Below are 19,809 nucleotides of genomic sequence, written 5' to 3' on the forward strand. Positions count from 1 at the left end.
CTGCCTTTCTTAGGGCCCAAAGTGATTACATTACACGATGGCTTGCAAAATTTGCAGGACTATGGGGAAAGAGCAGGGGAGTGGGACAATTGGATAGCTCTTTGAAAGAGCCGTCACTGGCATGATAGGCTGAATGGCCTCCGTCTGTGCTGTAACATTCTATGGCTGCCACATTTCCCTACATTACAACAATGACTATACTTTGAAAATTACTTTATTAGCTATGAAGCACTTGGGGACGTCTTGAGGTGATGAAAGGCACGATATAACTGCAAGTTCTTTCTTTTATGCTGTTGGGACATGTTTGTACATTGAAGTTTCTCTGAAATTGAAGTTAATAAGTTTGGTTTCACTCTCAGACCTGTACATTTTGCACCTTTTTCTCTGAAACCTGGGCTTCGAGAGGACAGCTGCCCAGCCCCACTGTACAGATACAATATATGCCTTTCAAACACACACCTGAAACCTTCCCGAAAAAAAGGGCTGCTTGTTTTGAAAAGTGTTAATATGTGTGCGAGAGGGAGTCTGAAAACATTCGATGTAAGCTGCGATTTCCAAATTGAAACAAAGGAGCTAAAGACAGCATTTATTTTGGGGAGGGGGGGGCGGTGGTGGGGGGGAAACGATTAAGAGAAAGTGATGACATTACTTTTCAGCGTGGAATGTTTATTTGAAAAATAATAAACAGGCAGCCAAGCCCCCCCACATCGTGGGCCACCCCCCTTGGGTCCTGTGAGTCAGGCAGTAAAAACAGCCTCAGCTTCCTCCTGTTTGCTAATTGTTTTTTTTATATATAACCTCACCAAATTTTGTTTTTCCTTCCAGGATTTATTGGGGTAAATCTTGATTTTGTGCGATAGCAAGTCGGCAGCCCATGGGAATAAAAACGGAGAGAGGTGTAAAATGGGCTGGTCGACACGCTATCACCCGTTTTTACAACTAATGCACAAAGTAGAGATCTGCCCCCCCCCCTTGACTCTCTGCTGTGATTGTGGCCAGGATCAGCAATCATGAGAGTGCCTTGGTGTCATCACCACTGAACCCAATTGTGTCTTCAGCTGATATCACACATGAGCATTTCCAACAGGACCTAATTGGATAAGTGATCATCGGCTAAACTCCTATTGTTAACTGTCGTCCCTTAAAGAGAGTTCCAGATTCAAACTACCCTTTGTGTGAAGAAGTGCTTCCTGACATCACCCCTTAACGCCCCAGCTCTAATTTTAAGGTTATGCCCCCTTGTTATGGACTCCCCGCACCACAGGAAATAGCTTCTCTCTGTCTAATGCTTGAATCATCTTAAACGCTTTCAATTAGATCATACCTTAATCTTCCATACTCAAGGGAATACTTTGCCACTCTTAATTTAACCCTTTTAGTCCTGGTATTATTCTGAACAGCTCTGGGGTTCTTCAAGCTCCCCAGATAACAAAAACAAGGCTGCCAGATATGTTTATTTTCCATGTACAGCCTATGGGCCTGAAACTGTTGTGTGCCTCTCCCACTGCATGAAGTGCAGTGGAGTGGGACATCCAGCTGCTGAAAGCTTTAGACATTGAGTCCTGTCCCAAATCCCAAGGGCCGGGTTGTTTTAATAATTAGGGGAGACTGCGCCGCTCATATGGAGGAATAACAGAGGCACCTCAAAAAAAGGGCTCGAAAGCCAGGAACAGCAAAAGGGGATAATCAGAGGCACTTAATGTGCTGAAGATTGAAATTGCGGAAAGGCTTTCTGCCCTCCAAGAGAAACAAAGACCAGGGTTATGTCAAGCAATCGAGCCCTCTAGTATTCATCGTCTTTCCTCATTTAAAACGTTTGGACCCTTCTTAATGTACAGTTCAGAATCTTAAGGAGGGTGTACTGGATGGAGTTCTAGGAACATCTACAAACTGACTCAAATTGGAATTAACACACACTGTTATATTGGGTTGATGCCCTAACTTCCTGCCCCCTCCAATGAATGATCATAGAAACATAGAAACATAGAAAATAGGTGCAGGAGTAGGCCATTCGGCCCTTCGAGCCTGCACCACCATTCAATATGATCATGGCTGATCATTCCCTCAGTACCCCTTTCCTGCTTTCTCTTCATACCCCTTGATCCCTTCAGCCGTAAGGGCCATATCTAACTCCCTCTTGAATATATCCAATGAACTGGCATCAACAACTCTCTGCGGTAGGGAATTCCACAGGTAAACAACTCTTAGAGTGAAGAAGTTTCTCCTCATCTCAGTCCTAAATGGCCTATCCCTTATCCTAAGACTATGTCCCCTGGTTCTGGACTTCCCCATCATCAGGAACATTCTTCCTGCATCTAACCTGTCCAGTCCTGTCAGAATCTTGTAAGTTTCTATGAGATCCCCTCTCATCCTTCTAAACTCCAGTGTATAAAGGCCCAGTTGATTCAGTCTCTCCTCATATGTCAGTCCCGCCATCCCAGGAATCAGTCTGGTTGCACTCCTTCAATAGCAAGAACGTCCTTCTTCAGATTAGGAGATCAAAACTGAACACAATATTCCAGGTGAGGCCTCACCAAGGCCCTATACAACTGCAGTAAGACCTCCCTGCTCCTATACTCAAATCCCCTAGCTATGAAGGCCAACATACCATTTGCCTTCTTCACCGCCTGCTGTACCTGCATGCCTACTTTCAATGACTGATGAACTATGACCCCCATGTCTAGTTGCACCTCCCCCTTTCCTAATCTGCCGCCATTCAGATAATATTCTGCCTTCGTATTTTTGCCCCCAAAGTGGATAACCTCACATTTATCAACATTATACTGCATCTGCCATGCATTTGCCCACTCACCTAACCTGTCCAAGTCACCCTGCAGCCTTTTAGCGTTCTCCTCACAGCTCACACTGCCACCCAGTTTAGTATCATCTGCAAACTTGGAGATATTACACTCAATTCCTTCATCTTAATCATGAATGTATATTGTAAAGAGCTAGGGTCCCAGCACTGAGCCCTGCGGTACTCCACTAGTCACTGCCTGCTATTCTGAAAAGGACCTGTTTATCCCGACTCTCTGTTTCCTGTCTGCCAACCAATTCTCTATCCACATCAGTACATTACCCCCAATACCATGTGCTTTGATTTTGCACAACAATCTGTTGTGTGGGACCTTGTTAAAAACCTTTTGAAAGTCTAAATACACCACATCCACTGGTTCTCTCTTGTCCACTCTACTAGTTACATCCTCAAAAAATTCCAGAAGATTTGTCAAGCATGATTTCCCTTTTCTAAATCCATGCTGACTTGGACCGATCCTGTCACTGCTTTCCAAATGTGCTGCTATTTCATCTTTAATAATTGATTCAAACATTTTCACCACTACTGATGTCAGGCTAACTGGTCTATAATTATCCGTTTTCTCTCTCCCTCCTTTTTTAAACAGTGGTGTTACATTAGCTACCCTCCAGTCCATAGGAACTGATCCAGAGTCGATAGACAGTTGGAAAATGATCACTAATGCATCCACTATTTCTATGGCCACTTCCTTGAGTACTCTGGGATGCAGACTATCAGGCCCCGGGGATTTATCGGCCTTCAATCCCATCAATTTCCCTAACACCATTTCCCACCTAATAAGGATATCCTTCAGTTCCTCCTTCTCACAAGACCCTCGGTTCCCTAGTACTTTGGGAAAGTTATTTGTGTCTTCCTTCGTGAAGACAGAACCAAAGTATTTGTTCAGTTGGTCTGCCATTTCTTTGTTCCCCATTATAAATTCACCTGAATCTGACTGCAAGGGACCTACGTTTGTTTCCACTAATCTTTTTCTATTCACAAAGCTTCTCTATAGAAGCTTTTGTAGTCAGTTTTTATGTTCCCAGCAAGCTTCCTCTCATACTCTATTTTCCCCCTCCGAATTAAACCCTTTGTCCTCCTCTGCTGTATTACAAAATTCTCCCAGTCCTCAGGTTTGCTGCTGTTTCTGGCCAATTTATATGCCTCTTCCTTGGATTTAACACTATCCTTAATTTCCCTTGTAAGCCACGGTTGAGCCATCTTCCCCATTTTATTTTTACTCCAGACAGGGATGTACAATTGTTGAAGTTCATCCATGTGATCTTTAAATGTTTGCCATTGCCTAGCCACCATCAACCCTTTAAGTATTACTTGCCAGTCTATTCTAGCCAATTCACGTCTCATACCATTGAAGTTATCTTTCCCCAAGTTCAGGATCCTTGTCTCTGAATTAACTGTGTCACCCTCCATCTTAATAAAGAATTCTACCATATTATGGTCACTTTTCCTCAAGGGGCCTCGCACAACAAGATTGTTAATTAGTCCTTTCTCATTACACATCACCCAGTCTAGGATGGCCAGCCCTCTAGTTGCTTCCTCGACATATTGGTCTAGAAAACCATCCCTAATACACTCCAGGAAATCCTCCTCCACTGCATTGCTACCAGTTTGGTTAGCCCAGTCAATATGTAGATTATAGTCGCCCATTATAACTGCTGTACCTTTATTGCACACATCCCTTATTTCTTGTTTGATGCTGTCCCCAACCTCACTACTACTATTTGGTGGTTTGTACACAACTCCCACTAGCGTTTTCTGCCCTTTGGTATTCCATAGCTCCACACATACAGATTCCACATCATCCAAGCTAATGTCCTTCCTTACTATTGCATTAATTTCCTCTTTAACCAGCAATGCTACTCCACCTCCTTTTCCTTTCTGTCTAACCTTCCTAAATGTTGAATAGCCCTGGATGTTGAGTTCCCAGCCTTGGTCACCCTGGAGCCATGTTACCCTGGAGCCATGTCTCCGTGATGCCAATTACATCATATCCATTAACTGCTATCTGCGCAGTTAATTCATCCATCTTATTCCGAATACTCCTCGCATTGAGGCACAGAGCCTTCAGGCTTGTCTTTTTAACACCCTTTGCCACTTTAGGATTTTGCTGTAATATGGCCCTTTTTGCTTTTTGCCTTGGGTTTCTCTGCCCTCAACTTTTACTTTTCTTCTTTCTATCTTTCTATCTTTCTATCAGTCCAAGTTGTACCCTCCCCATCCAGGGAACTTTGGCCCCAATGCCCTTCCAACAGAAGTCAGCATCCGATTTTAATGTGTTGCAGGGACGTGATATTATCGGGTGAATTTTACGGTTCAGCACTCCCAGGATAGACGGGAGCCCAGATCGGGATTTCGGGAGCAGAGGGCATGGTTTTTGGGCCTGTCCAAGTTTTTCTCTTGGCCCAATACCCAATATGGATTCCTGTCTTGCAATACTCTGTTCCGGGAGTGTTAAACGGTAACATTTTCACAGATATTTTAGGTTCTATAGAAATTTGCACTTCAGTATAGAAATGTGAGACAGTTTTTTCTTTTAGACTATCAAATCTATAAAATAATATCTAGAATATCCTATTGCAGTGAGCCTTATGTATGAATATTGCATACTACATATTATTGGTCCTTCTCTAGTACCTTTGACTTTTTTATAATCATTCTGGGGACATGGGCAAGTACAGCATTTATTGCCCATCCCTAATTGCCCTTAAGCAGGTGGTGGTGAGCCTCTTTGAACCACTGCAGTTCGTGTGGTGAAGCTACTCCCACAGTGCTGTCAGGTAGGGAATTCCAGGATTTTGACTCAGCAACAATGAAGGAACGGCGCTATATTTCCAAGTCGGGTTGGTGTGTGACTTGTCCTTCTAGGTGGTAGAGTTTGCAGGTTTGGAAGGTGCTGTCAAAGAAGCCTTGACAAGTTGCTGCAATGCATCCTGTGGGTAGGACACACTGCAGCCTTGGTGTGCTGATGGTGGAGAGAGTAGATGTTCGAGGTAGTAGATAGGGTGCTGATCAAGCGGGCTGCTTTGTCTGGGATGGTGTCGAGCTTCTTGAGTGTTGTTGCAGCTTCACCCATCCAGACAAGTCAAGAGTATTCTATCACATTCCTGCCTTGTGCCTTGTAGGTGGTATTTGTATGAGTATAGAATCTATGTCAGCATTCCCACCCAACTAGACAAGTTTTCAGCTCTTCGAGTACTTATTGAAGCAATTAACATATTTTCTGGTCCAAGCTCCCACTGTGATGGAACGTCACTTGGAGCCCATTGTTTCTTTGCTAAAAGAATCTTGGTTTTGTTTGTCCTGGACAATTTCCTATGGAAAGAAGATCCTGATGTTCTCTACATGGGAGAAAGTCTTAGTTAAAAGAGATTGAAGGGGAGGTTCATCCTAAGCCTGGGCAATGCTAAGTGGAAGGGAAATCAGGCAGGTCCCTTTAAGGAATGCACTCTCGACCCACTCTGTTTTTTGATAACTATCATGCTCAGATGATCCAGCGCATCTGGATGTAGGTGCGGAATATATTCTCAGTTATGTCGCTGGCAAGGCCAGCATTTATGACCCATCCCTAATTACCCTTGAGAAGGTGGTGGTGAGCTGCCTTCTTGAACCACTGCAGTCCATGAGGTGAAGGTACTCCCACAGTGCTGTTAGAGAGGGAGTTCCAGGATTTTGACCCAGTGACGATGAAGGAACTGTGATACATTTCCAAGTTGGTATGGTGTGTGACTTGGAGTGAAACCTGGAGGTCATGGTGTTCCATGCACCTACTGTCCTTGTCCTTCTAGGTGATGTTGGTCGTGGGTTTAGGAGGTGCTGCTGAAGAAAAGTTTGTTGTGCTTCTGTTTTTAACAGGTAACTGCAGTAATTTTGTCAAAATGTTAATGTGCTAAAATGTTACAGGTGCCAAACTCTGCCAAAATTCTCCTCATCTCTGTCTTGCGTAAATTTCCTGAGCCCGCACTCTCAGTGTGTTGGAGAAACAGTGTTATCTTTTTTTGTAGTCTTCTCTCCAGCACACATACCCTTCAAGCAAAGCTCCCCACTGGGAGTGTGGGATCAGTGCATTTATCCGACAGTGCTCATGTGCACTATTTTAGCATTGACTGTCACAGTTTGGGGAATTTAAGGTGAGAAATTCCCTCAGGTTCAGCATCACTGGCCATTCCTGTAAGTGGACATTGTGTCCCCTACGATCTGGTGTGTCCCTTGACTTGCCCAATTACTGGGAATCAGATAGAAAGTCCCAGGGATTGCAATTGAGAACGCTTTGCTTCAATAATGATGTAACCCTAACCTCAGACAGAACACGTGAATGTTACATTTCACAATCCAACAAACCTTTCGATTTTTCTAAGTGGAATTTGTGCAGAATCCTGCTATCGGGTCACAACCACTGGTGACCAGTTTGAGACTGACCAAACTCATCTCAGATAGGACTCTCATAACCATTAGAGGCAAGAGACTAATCATCCCATTAGTCTGAGCTGGATTCAAACTCGGGGGAACCCCAGAGATTTTATTAAACCTCTTGTGGCCCAGTTGCTTAAGGCACTGTGTGCCGAAGACTAGAGAAAGTGGGATTGTTCTCCCTGGAGCAGAGAAAGTTAAGGGCAGATTTAATAAAGGTTATGAAGGGTTTTGATAAGGTAAATAAGGAGAAAGTGTTTCCACTGGCAGGAGAGTCGGTAACCAGTGGACACAGATTTAAGGTATTTGGCAAAAGAACCAGAGGCGACATGAGAAAAAAGGTTAGGCAACGAGCTGTTTTAAACTGGAATGCATCGCCTGAAAGGGTGGTGGAAGCAGATTCAATAGTAATTTTCATAAGAGAATTCGATAAATACTTGAAGGGGAAATATTTGCAGAGCTCAGGGGGAAATGGGACTAATTGTGTAGCACCTTCAAAGAGCTGGTACAGGCACGATGGCCCAAATGGCCTCCTTCTGTGACTCTATGAAAGTCATACGGACAAGACATGTTTGATTCTTGGTCCATACTGAATTGACTGATCTTAGCTGTGGGAAGTTGGAGCAACATGGATGCCATGATAGGATCCAACACCTGATCTATCAGCCAGGTGTTTTCCTCTTGGCATCCATCTGATGACCCCTGTTTAGAAATTGTCTATATTTGGGTGCCGAGTGAGATTGTGGATCAGACTCAACACTGTTGCTCCAAATGATCCGATGGCTGGTCAAAACTCGGCCCCTAGACCCGCACATGAAAAATGTCCACTTGGCAGAATGATCAGATCCCATGGAAGCTTGCCCCAGCAAGGTTCAATGCCTCCAGAAGAGAAGGAGGTGAGATACTTGGGGGTGAGGAACAAAGATAATGTCTACACCATTCACTATTACTCAATTTTTTAAAATACTAATGGTGAAACTTGACTCTTTACAATGATTTAATTCATAGAGGGACACTGAAACTGATGGCTTGGAAATGAATTCCATTTTCATTGGAATCAATACAATTAATAGCCTTCTTTCCAATTGTTCATCTCTATTAGACTCCATAGAAAAGAATCAAAGGTGTCAGTGCAATTAAATACAGATTATTGCAGGATTCTTGTTTTGCAATTTGGTGTCACTAGAATAGTTGATAAATACGCACTGACTTTCCATGGCATTGCTCGTGTTGCAGAATGTGGAAAAATTAGGGGCCGAAATTACCCCTTTTTCGTCTTCTATTAGCGTTGCCGGTAGGTGCTAACGGGGCTCAAACCCCTTTTCACCTGGGGGCGGGTGGTGGTGATGCCTTGACTGAAATTGTCCCTGAGATTTTGGGGATGATTACAAGGCGATGATGTCATTATCGTGCGCGCCGACCACTCACTGCCCCACGCCGACCCCTTTGTGCCCCTCGGGGAAAATTGCTTCGCGAGATGCGAGGCTGGCATGGACCGATGTCAGCACCAGTTTCACGGGACGCTGACATCCGCCCGGGGTGCCCCTTAAAGGGGCAGGCGTGTGTGCCCCGGGCTGCCATGTTTTATTGTCGGCCGAATTTCTCGTCGACCCGACAGTGGCAGCCCTCGTCTCGACAGGGCCACCATCATGCAGTCCGGCACTGCCTTTTGTGTGCCGGGCCACTGATCCAGTAGAAAATGCCCCTGATAGCCCAATGGTGCCCAACAAAGGGGCTGCAGAGTTTAAAGGAAGGGGAGCGGCGTTGTGGCATATCAGTGCTATGTGAAGCAGCCGCTTGGCACTGACCTCAGCGCTACACTACTGTCCCGGGAGCGCCCCAGAAACAAGCCAGCACACCTGAGACAGCGCTTCGCCTCATTTACGGGTCACAAAGGGGCAATTTCATGCCGGAGGCGGGACTTCTAGCCCGGGCATTAACTGACCCAGGCCGGGAAGGTTAGCGTCCCCGGATGGGCCACGGGGAAATTTTGCCCCCTAGGACTTTGTTGTAAATGTAACTTATTCTTTCTTGTGTCTCTTGATACTTTATTTTGTGCTTCTATCTTTCCCCTTGTTTGGTTTTCTATTTTTTTCTTCCTTGATTTTATTGAACCTTATCTTGATTTGCCTTGTTGCTTGCTTCTTAAAATTTCCACGGGTCTCAACTCTGGCCCATTATAAGTATCCGTACTGCTTTAAGTGAAGCATTACTAAGGGTTGGCACTGAGTGGGGGCGGGGCAAAGAAGGACTCCGCACTGAGCAGAAAAGAGAGTGCTGCTGGAATATGGTCAATGGGAGGAGAGAAGGCAGCCAGAGCGTACTCGGTAGGGGGAGAGAGGACATGGAAAGCAGATACTCAACAGGGACTAGGAGCCTCTACTCATTGGAGAAAGGAACCCAATCAGTGTTGGCACATGACTACATTACAACAGTGACTACACTTTATTAGCTGTAAAGCACTTTGGGACATCCTGAGGTCATGAAAGGTCCGATATAAATGCAAGTTCTTTCTTTCTTTTTGGTACTCAGCAGGGAGAGGAAGTCAGTGGGAGCTGGGGCTTAGAGGAAGCCATCATTTTGAGGACAATCTAATGACAGAGAGGTAGGAGTGGAGCCAGGGGGAAAGGCCGGAAGCAAGTGTGAGCTGGGGTGGGGTCAGCAGTCATGTTGCTAGGCACTGAAATTACACACGTGCAGAGACTCCAGAAATATCAGTTCGACTCAAGAGAAGCGAGTGAGCTCCAAGGAAGGAGAACAACTCCAGCCAAGACTCCTGAGACAGAGTAGGCCTTTTGGGGCAAACATTATGGGAGTTGCCTCCAACAAGGCAATGAAAATTTGATAGGTAAGGTTAACCATATTTTGTGAATTAGTAACTGATCTTCCATTGCTCATGGGCAGTCTGGTGTCCGGAGCACAGTTGCAATGTTTAGTTGCTAACCTCACTTGCTTGGACCACAGTGCAGGTACCACTTGCATGGAGAAAATGCTTTGAATAGGTTAATTGTTGATGGAAGTTCCTCCAGGTTGGCAGCTTGAGTCCTATTTTAACAACCTCTCCAGTAATCTCAAGGTCAGAAAGGGCAAGAAAAAATAACTGGGATCCTCTTCTCTTTTTGTGTATTATTTAGTTGTGATTTGTGGATCTTTTATGTAAAGCCTGATATAACAGATGCTCTCAAAGTTATTCTATAAACAGATGGCAGACTTGTTATGTTATAAATGTTGGTTTTGTCCCGCTGTATATTGAGGACCAGTTGAGGGAACAACATGATTGAGACTACTGAAATAAATCAGTGCACTGATTGGTTCATTGCATGGTAGTTGCTGGTTCCTGATTCAGAAAAGAAAGTAATCCGATCAATTGGTTTTGTATGGATTGGCTGTTTCCGATTGGTAGCTTCAGATACACTAGACAGGGTTGATTGAGCAAATGTTTTCTTTCAAGCTATAGATCCATTTAATGGCTGAAGTGTGTTGGGCACAAGAATATTAGTTGCATGGTAGATAAGATTGTGCTAAAGGTAACATTACTGCAAAAGCATATTAGGGGCAAAATTGGGTGCATTTGCGCCTCCCGTTATAATGAATTTCACCTCCAATATTTCGATCAGACCCAAAGACAATGGGGGTGAAATTCTTTAACACCCCTTCTGGAGGCGGTAACTTTTGAATGCTGGGAAACTTAACGCCAGGCACTAATGCTTCCCAGCTTTCAAAAAATTGTCTTTAGCACTCCAGGAAGGAAGTGGAGCGCTAAATCAAGCGTTCTACTTCCTTCTTGGAGAACACGAGGACCTTAGCAGCATGCACACTGGGCCGTGCAGCGCTGCCACGTTCAAAGGGCCCTTCCCAAAGGCTCCGCAATTTAAAAATCACCTACCTGGACCACCAAGGCTGCGGCGATTCCAGGCGATCAGCCCGGCACTCAAGTAGAGTGTCAGGCTGAACGATTGTGGCAGGTACCCGCAAAGGAATTGGCATCAGCAAAAGTAATTTTTTTTTTTTTACTTACCTTGGCCACCTCGCTTTTAATCATTGCCCTGGTAGCGGCCGGCCACCCAATGCACGCCTCCTGGAACTGCTGTTGTTGTTACCCAGCACTGCTGCAGGGGACGGAAGTGAATTTCGATGTATGCGGCAACGACATCATGCAGAAGATCGAGGCACAAGACAGTAGTGCTGCCGCTAAACTCCCGCCCAATATGGCGGGAGTCAATGTCAGAGCCGCACCCGGTCGCAAAGGCATTTGTGCCCCATTCGCACCCCCCAGGAATGTTAACAAGAGGCACAAAGGCATCCAGTTTCCCCATCATTGAATTCTTGAAGATTGGGCATGGGTTTGGAATGGATTTCCATGTGCAGAATCACGCATCCAATAGCACTGACCTTATGCTCGACCTATTCACAAACTGCATCCAGACATACATAGAATAATTAGTCAATCAATCACTCAAGGTTCTTTTATTAACATATGAATTTCTAATCTATGCAGCATTTAAATTAATTCTAAGTGAAATAACACTTTTTGTAACTTAACTTCTTTCCTGCTACTTGTAAGGAAGAACTTGCATTTATATAGCATCTTTCAGGACCTCAGGACGTCCCTAAGCATTTCACAACCAATGAAGTACTTTTGAGCAAAATGTTGGATGTCTACCAGGGCAAGCTACCATTTTTAAATCAGTGACGCTGCCCATTCTGTAGTGAGAGGACTTTACTCTTATCTTGTCTATAAGCATTCTGTGGCACAGTGGGTAGCATCCTTGCTTCTGATTCAGGAGTTTGTGGGTTCAAATCCCACTCCAGAGACTGGAGCATGAAATCTAGCTGACACTTGCAGTGCAGTACTGAGGGAGTAAAAGATTGCATGGCACTAATTCAAAGAGCAGGGCTGTTCTCCCCGGTGTCCTGGCTAATATTTATCTCTCAACCCCTATCACTAAAAAACAGATTATCGAGTCATTATTGCATTGTTTGTGGGACCTTGCTGTGTGCAAATTAGCTGCAAGGTTTCCTACATTGCAACAGTGAAAACATTGTGCTTTGGGGCATCCCGAGGTGGTGAAAAGGCACTATAGAAATGCGAGTAGCTGCGGTTTGATGCTTTGCCCAATAATGGCACTGGATTTATTTCAGGAAGTAGGTCACTCCTGGCTCGTCCAGATCAAGGGTTTGGATTTTTAATGGTTTTCAAATGACTTTATTGCAGTTGGAAAACTACATTCAGGAGAACATGAAGATGGAGATGGTTCAGATGCAGCAGAATGCCGTTCAGAACCACACGGCTACCATGCTGGAGATCGGCACCAGTCTGTTGAGTCAGTCAGCCGAACAAACACGCAGACTCACAGATGTTGAAACGCAGGTTTGTCCCCCATGGGGGTGGGGTGTGTGTGTGTGGGGGGTGGAGGGACGGGTGTGGGAGGGGGGGCGATGAGAGGGGGGTTGGTCAATCGTCTTCTGCCAGTGACACAACGGACGGTTTCATGCTTAAACTGGCCTGAAATCACATAGCCTCAAACTCCTCTTTCCAAGTTAAATAAGAGCCTTTCAAAAACATTCGCTGGCAGGGATCGCACAAGACTGATTGATTCTTGTAAATATGTCTCTGGTATCTTTATCTGGTTACAGCATGCTGTAAGAATTTTGTTTAAATTGGTTTGCAAAAGTGAACCGCCCCTTGGCACGGAAACAAAGCTGAAGGAAATGTCAATAAATAGTTTAAGATCGCGGCGATTCTGAGGTCCTATTCTGAAAAGATGGGATGAGTTTTGCAGTCTTTGTGTTAGCGCCTGTTACTCATCACTTTTAGTAACTTCTTTTTAAGTTCTCTCTTTGGCCAGAGGTGGGGGGGGAGTTGATTGTTGAAGGTGAAGAGCATTGAGTTGTCCCAGCAATCTAAACATTCCAATTTTGACATTGTGCCCCCCTGGTTCTGGATTCCCCAGAGTTAGGTTAAAATTTACCCCATGTTTTATTTTTAATGAATTTTAAGATGATCTAACTGGCTCAAAAAGTGCATTGGGATGAGGGAAAGACAGTAAACTATTGAACACACACACCCCACACACGCACACACCCTACACACACTCACACCCACACCCCGCACACACGCACACTCACACCCACACCCCATACACACCCATACCACACACACCACACACACCCGACACACACTCACACCCACACCCCGCACACACGCACACTCACACCCACACCCCATACACACCCACACCACACACACCACACACACCACACACACCCTACACACACTCACACCCACACCCCGCACACACGCACACTCACACCCACACCCCATACATACCCATACCACACACACCACACACACCCGACACACACTCACACCCACACCCCGCACACACGCACACTCACACCCACACCCCATACACACCCACACTACACACACCCTACACACACTCACACCCACACCCCGCACACACGCACACTCACACCCACACCCCATACACACCCATACCACACACACCACACACACCCGACACACACTCACACCCACACCCCATACACACCCATACTACACACACCACACACACCCTACACACGCGCGCACACACACCCTAAACACGTACACATACCACACATATCCTACACACGTACACACACTACACACATCCTACACACGTACACACACCCTACACACCTACACACACCACACACAACTCACATGCATATGCACCCGCAACACTCATACATGCACAAATGCATACACCACACATGCACACACACACAACCCTCCCCACACACACAAGCACGCACACCCCACATGCACACCCCCCCCACACACACACGTACAAGCACACACACCACACGCACATACCTCCCTACACATCACACGCATACCCCACCAAATACATGAGCACACCCACACATGCAGTACACCCACACCCACACACGCATTACGCCCACACCACACCCACATACATCGCACACGCACATACGCACTCCTGCATATGCACACCACACACACAAAGACACACACCACAGACACACGCGCACAAACGCATACACCACACATATATGTACATACGCACACACATATCACACCCACACCTCATACACACACAGACACACCCCACACACACGCACACACATCACACACACATCCCTCATACACACCCCAAACACACATGCATACACATCCCACATGCACACCCCACACACTCATGCATACACACCACACACACACACACCGCACACTCACACCCCACACACACAGCACACACTCCCCCCACACACATGCACACACAACCCACATACATGCAGACACGCACACACATACACACACATCACACCCACACCCACACGCATGTGTACACATGTACACCATGCTCCACAGAATATTTTGAATATTTCTTCAACATTTGTATCAATATAGAATCCCAAGTTTTTGTCAGAATTCTACAACTTTTACGGTTTGAAACTTTCCGATGCAGCTTTACCATTCCAGAGTGACTGTGCAATCACCCGGGGTGTCCTCATTCAGGCGGGCATTCTTCATGTGTGAGCCTAGAATGTGAGCAGTGAGAGGCCGTTCCTCCACTGACCACGGGAGAGATACAACCCAGCTTGAGTCTGTCCTTGCCCAATGCTGACACAGATTCCCTTTCCAATAGGGGTCACTGGACAACAGCCATGAGTAGGACCCCGAACCCAGGGGCACTGAGATTAACCACAGCATCACGTCTGGTTGAGATTTTTGTTGGGTAAGGAAATCAGGGGATTATGGAGCCAAGGCAAGGGGATGGAGCTAGGATACAAACCAGCCATGATCTCATCGAATGGCGGAGCAGGCTCGAGGTGCTGAATGGCCGACTCCTGCTCCTATGTTCAGCTCTCTCAATATTAGATCGGGAATCGAATCTGTTGCCTTCCTGGTCCACACGATGTGAACTATACTGGGTAGCTTACTTACCAACAAACATTGCTTTACAGGTCCATGAGAGGGAAAAGCGCTTGGAATCTGGCTGTGTTCTTTATGGTTGTGCTTGATTAATAATTACTTTAATCTGTTTCTGTAAATTACTTTCCCATTTTGTGATGTTTACTGAGGAAAGACAATATATTTCAAGGGAATAATGATTAAAAAATGTATGTTTAGGTCTTGAATCAAACCTCCAGGCTCGAAATCCAGCTTTTGGAAAACTCCTTGTTTACAAACAAGCTGGAGAAACAGCTGCTTCTTCAGACCAATGAGATATACAGACTGCATGATAAGAACAGGTAGGCTCACCCCATCGATTGCATTATACTAATGAAACGACACCGGCTGGCTCAAAAGTAGCGACAGGGCTTCAAGCGGGGAGGGGTGGGGTGGGGGAGGTGGTTATTGCACGCGGGGGGGTGGGGGGTGTTGCAATTCACCCTGAGCTTTAGCCCAAGGTGGGTGATAGCTCCTGAAAACCGGACGGGCTGCTGATTTGCTATCTGCTCAGGACGAATTTCACCCCCGAGATCTTGGGGGGGTGGTCATTTCCTGTGCATAAATCTCTGATTTCTTTCGTGGACTTTGTTTAGTTGTGATTGTACAGATCAGCTAGCTAATTGATGTAATTATAGGTGTACCAGGTAGAACAGCCATAGTAATCTTTCCTTAATGTAAAATAGGTATGCCCACATGTTTAAGACTCATTGTGGAATAGCTGTGAAAGCACAAGGTTGGCACTGGAGTATAGCAAATATAACCTCATTAACTATCCAGCAGATGAGAAAAAAGAAAGGAAAAAAAAGACTTGCATTTGTACAGCGCCTTTCACAACATCAGGACATCCCAGAGAGCTTTACAGCCAAAGACCTACTTTTGTAGTGTAATTATGTTGTAATGTAGGAAACGTGGAAGCCAATTTGCACACAGCAAGGTCCCAGCAAACAGCAATGTGATAAATGACCAGATAATCTGTTTTTGGTTGAGGGATATTGGCCGAGACACCGGGGATAACTCCCCTGCTCCTCTTCGGAATAGTGCCATGGGATCTTTTACGTTCACCTGAGAGAGCAGACAGGGCCTCGGTTTAACATCTCATCTGAAAGGGCAGCACTCCCTCAGTACTACACTGGGTGTGTCAGCCTAGATTATATGCTTAGATCTCTGGAGTGGGAATCAAACCCACGACCTTCTGACTCAGAGACGAGAACGCTATTCACTGCGCCACGATAAGAAATATAGTCGGTGGATAATAAGTCAATGGAGAAAATGAATGGTATGACTAGAGTACAAGTTTCTTGTGTACAGGACATCAGAAAAGCTGAGACATTGAAGGCTACAGTGAATATTACTCATGTGTGAGAATGATCAGAATGTAATAAAGAACCTGAGACAATATTGAGCATGAGCCAGGTGTGACGTCATTCCCACCAGCATCAGCTGAGAGTTCTGTTTCGGGAAAATGGTTCAGTCCTCCGCACACCCCCAATTCCACACTCCCCAGTTACAATCGGCCAGTGGTTATATTTTTAGTACAATCATAGAATCATCGAACTACACAGTGCAGAAGGAGGCCATGTGGGCCACCGTGCCTGTGCCGGCTCTTTGAAAGAGCTATCCAATTAATCCCACAGCTCTGCTCTTTCCCCTTAGCCCTGCAAATATTTTCCCCCTTTAGGTATTAGGGGTACGGTAGCATAGTGGTTATGTTACTGGACGAGTAATCCAGAGGCCCGGACTAATAATCTGGAGATGTGAGTTCAAATCCTACCACAGCAGCTGAGAGAAATTTAAATAAATAATTAAATACGTTTGGAATTAAAAATGCTAGTATCAGTAATGGTAACCATGAAACTAACGGATTGTTGTACAAAACCTAACTGGTTCACTAATGTTCTTGCGGGAAGGAAACCTGCCATCCTTACCCGGTCTGGCCTATATGTGACTCCAGACCCACAGAAATGTGGTTGACTCTTCAAAATGGATGAGCAAACCACTCAGTTGTACCAAACTGCTGCAACAAAGTCAGCACCTTCACCACAAGGACTACAGCGATTCAATAAGGTGCTCATTATCACCTTCTCAAGGGCAATAAATGCCAGCATTGACAGCGATGCCCACATCCTGGAACGAATAAATTAAAAAAAATGAATTTACCCAATTCCCTTTTGAAAGTTACTACTGAATCTGCTTCCTCCACCCTTTCAGGCAGTGCGTTCCAGATCACAACAACGCTGCGTAAATTTGTTTTTCCTCATCTCACCTCTGGTTCTTTTACCAATCACTTTAAATCTGTGACCTTTGGTTACCCGCCAATCTCTGATCATTTTCTAGCGTTGAAAAATATAATGAAAATTGGTTAAAATGAATCATGTTGTGCTTTTTTCCAAACTTTGTCGTACTGGGGGTAGTGATCCTAAGTAAGGGAGGACAAGTGGATTTTGGACCAGTCATTAGGGAGAAATGGGCATGAGCGAACCAGCATTGGATTGAAAGGTCACTTAGTTCATCCTAACTAACCTGATTGCTAAACAGACACGGTAAAATTATTTTATTGGGTAGAAATGCAGTTTAAAAAAAAAACATGTCTATCACTTGCGGAACAGCCCCATTGGACTGTTAAGCACCTTTGTTGGCACATTTAAGAGGAACCTAGACAAACACATGAGGGTGAAAGGAATAGAAGGATATGCTGATGGGGTGAGATGAAGTAAGGTGGGAGGAGCATAAACAGCGGCATGGACAAGTTGGGTCGAATTATCTGTTTCTGTGCTGTACATTCTATGTAGTTTGTTTCTTTGGCATGGTATCTCATTTTCTTCCATTCTACAAATTCTACCATTTGAAAGTAAAAGAAAAATAAATTTGAACTGAACAGTTTGAAGGGAAAACCTTGGCTGGGACTTGAGGCAGTTTATATTTCTAGAACCCACATACATAACTCACGCATCGCTTGACACCATTAATCAATCTGTACTTTAAGCTAATGAGCACTTTGCAAAGGTAACAACAGAAGAATATCTGGCAGCGGTGCTAAAATATTTCTCCTCGCTCTATGAGGCCACACCTGGAGTATTGTGTACAGTTTTGGTCTCCTAACTTGAGGAAGGACATTCTTGCTATTGAGGGAGTGCAGCGAAGGTTCACCAGACTGATTCCCGGGATGGCGGGACTGACCTATCAAGAAAGACTGGATCAACTGGGCTTGTATTCACTGGAGTTCAGAAGAATGAGAGGGGACCTCATAGAAACGTTTAAAATTCTGACGGGGTTAGACAGGTTAGATGCAGGAAGAATGTTCCCAATGTTGGGGAAGTCCAGAACCAGAGGTCACAGTCTAAGGATAAGGGGTAAGCCATTTAGGACCGAGATGCGGAGGAACTTCTTCACCCAGAGAGTGGTGAACCTGTGGAATTCTCTACCACAGAAAGTTGTTGAGGCCAATTCACTAAATATATTCAAAAAGGAGTTAGATGAGGTCCTTACTACTAGGGGGATCAAGGGGTATGGCGAGAAAGCAGGAATGGGGTACTGAAGTTGAATGTTCAGCCATGAACTCATTGAATGGCGGTGCAGGCTAGAAGGGTCGAATGGCCTACTCCTGCACCAATTTTCTATGTTTCTATGTTTCTATGAACGTCTTCTGGTTACCTCTGTCTTCAGTACTTGGGCTGGGAAATTTCCTGGGAACTGCACCAGCCCAAGTACCGTAACCTCACCATAAGTGCGGTGGGAACTCTGTTTTGTAGTTACGGCGAGTGGTGAGGGAGGGAGTGGGAGAGGGAGCAGGTCGGAGCGGATTTCCAAGTCCAAGGTGTGCTAGTTGACCAGATGTAAAGCTCCTATGGTCCAGTGTTCCTGTCATGGTGAATGGTTGGGGAGGGGGAAGCAGAGTTATGTCGCATTCTAGAGTTTTACAGAGGAGAAACATGCCCATGAAAAATTACCTCCTGAAAATTCCCAGTATTTGAAAAATTACCCCTTAGTTTTCAAAAAAATGAAATATGATATTTCTCAATTAAAGTTGGTTCATATCGAAGATCACTGAAGCAAGTTTGGGCATTATTTTGACAGATGAAAGCTATGCTTACCAAAGTCATTGATAAACTCTGGATTGATACCAACTTTAAGAGGCAGTGTTGCTGCGATATTCGATGTAGCACTGGTGCTTTTCTATTTCATCTTTAGTTTGCTTTATTCCAAATGATAAATGCCTAAAATCACTGAGCATTTAATCGTTTCCATACATTTAAAGAAAGAAAGAATTTGCATTTATATAGCGCTTTTCATCACCTCAGGATGTCCCAAAGCACTTTACAGCCACTGAAGTACTTTTTGAAGTGCAGCCGCTATTGTATTGTAGGAAATGCGGCAGCCAATTTGCGCACAGCAAGCTCTCAGAAACAGCAATGTGATAATGCCCAAATAATCTGTTTTAGTGATGGTGGTTGAAGGCAAGGTGCATTGGCGAGAAAGTATTTGACAATTTTTTTTTTCCATTTTGTTTGATGAGGGGCAAGAGCCAGAGATGCTAATTGCCAATATACATTGTGTTGATGTCACATACAAAAAATGTAGTGTTTCGGTGTGATGCCTGTCACTGTTTGTTTACAGATAAAGT

General features: G+C 45.0%; 1 protein-coding gene across 2 annotated transcripts in view; it reads left to right on the forward strand.

Moving 5' to 3' along the window:
* Window positions 1-19,809, forward strand: part of LOC139255984 (angiopoietin-1-like) — a 340,138-nt gene that overhangs the window by 221,020 nt on the left and 99,309 nt on the right. For both annotated transcript variants that reach the window (XM_070874122.1, XM_070874093.1), the window contains exons 2-3: window positions 12,438-12,593; window positions 15,366-15,487. In XM_070874122.1, the coding sequence (XP_070730223.1) occupies window positions 12,438-12,593; window positions 15,366-15,487 (278 nt within the window). The remainder of the gene's footprint in view (window positions 1-12,437; window positions 12,594-15,365; window positions 15,488-19,809) is intronic.

This window comes from Pristiophorus japonicus, chromosome 1 (genome assembly GCF_044704955.1).
Source record: "Pristiophorus japonicus isolate sPriJap1 chromosome 1, sPriJap1.hap1, whole genome shotgun sequence".
NCBI lineage: Eukaryota > Metazoa > Chordata > Chondrichthyes > Pristiophoridae > Pristiophorus > Pristiophorus japonicus.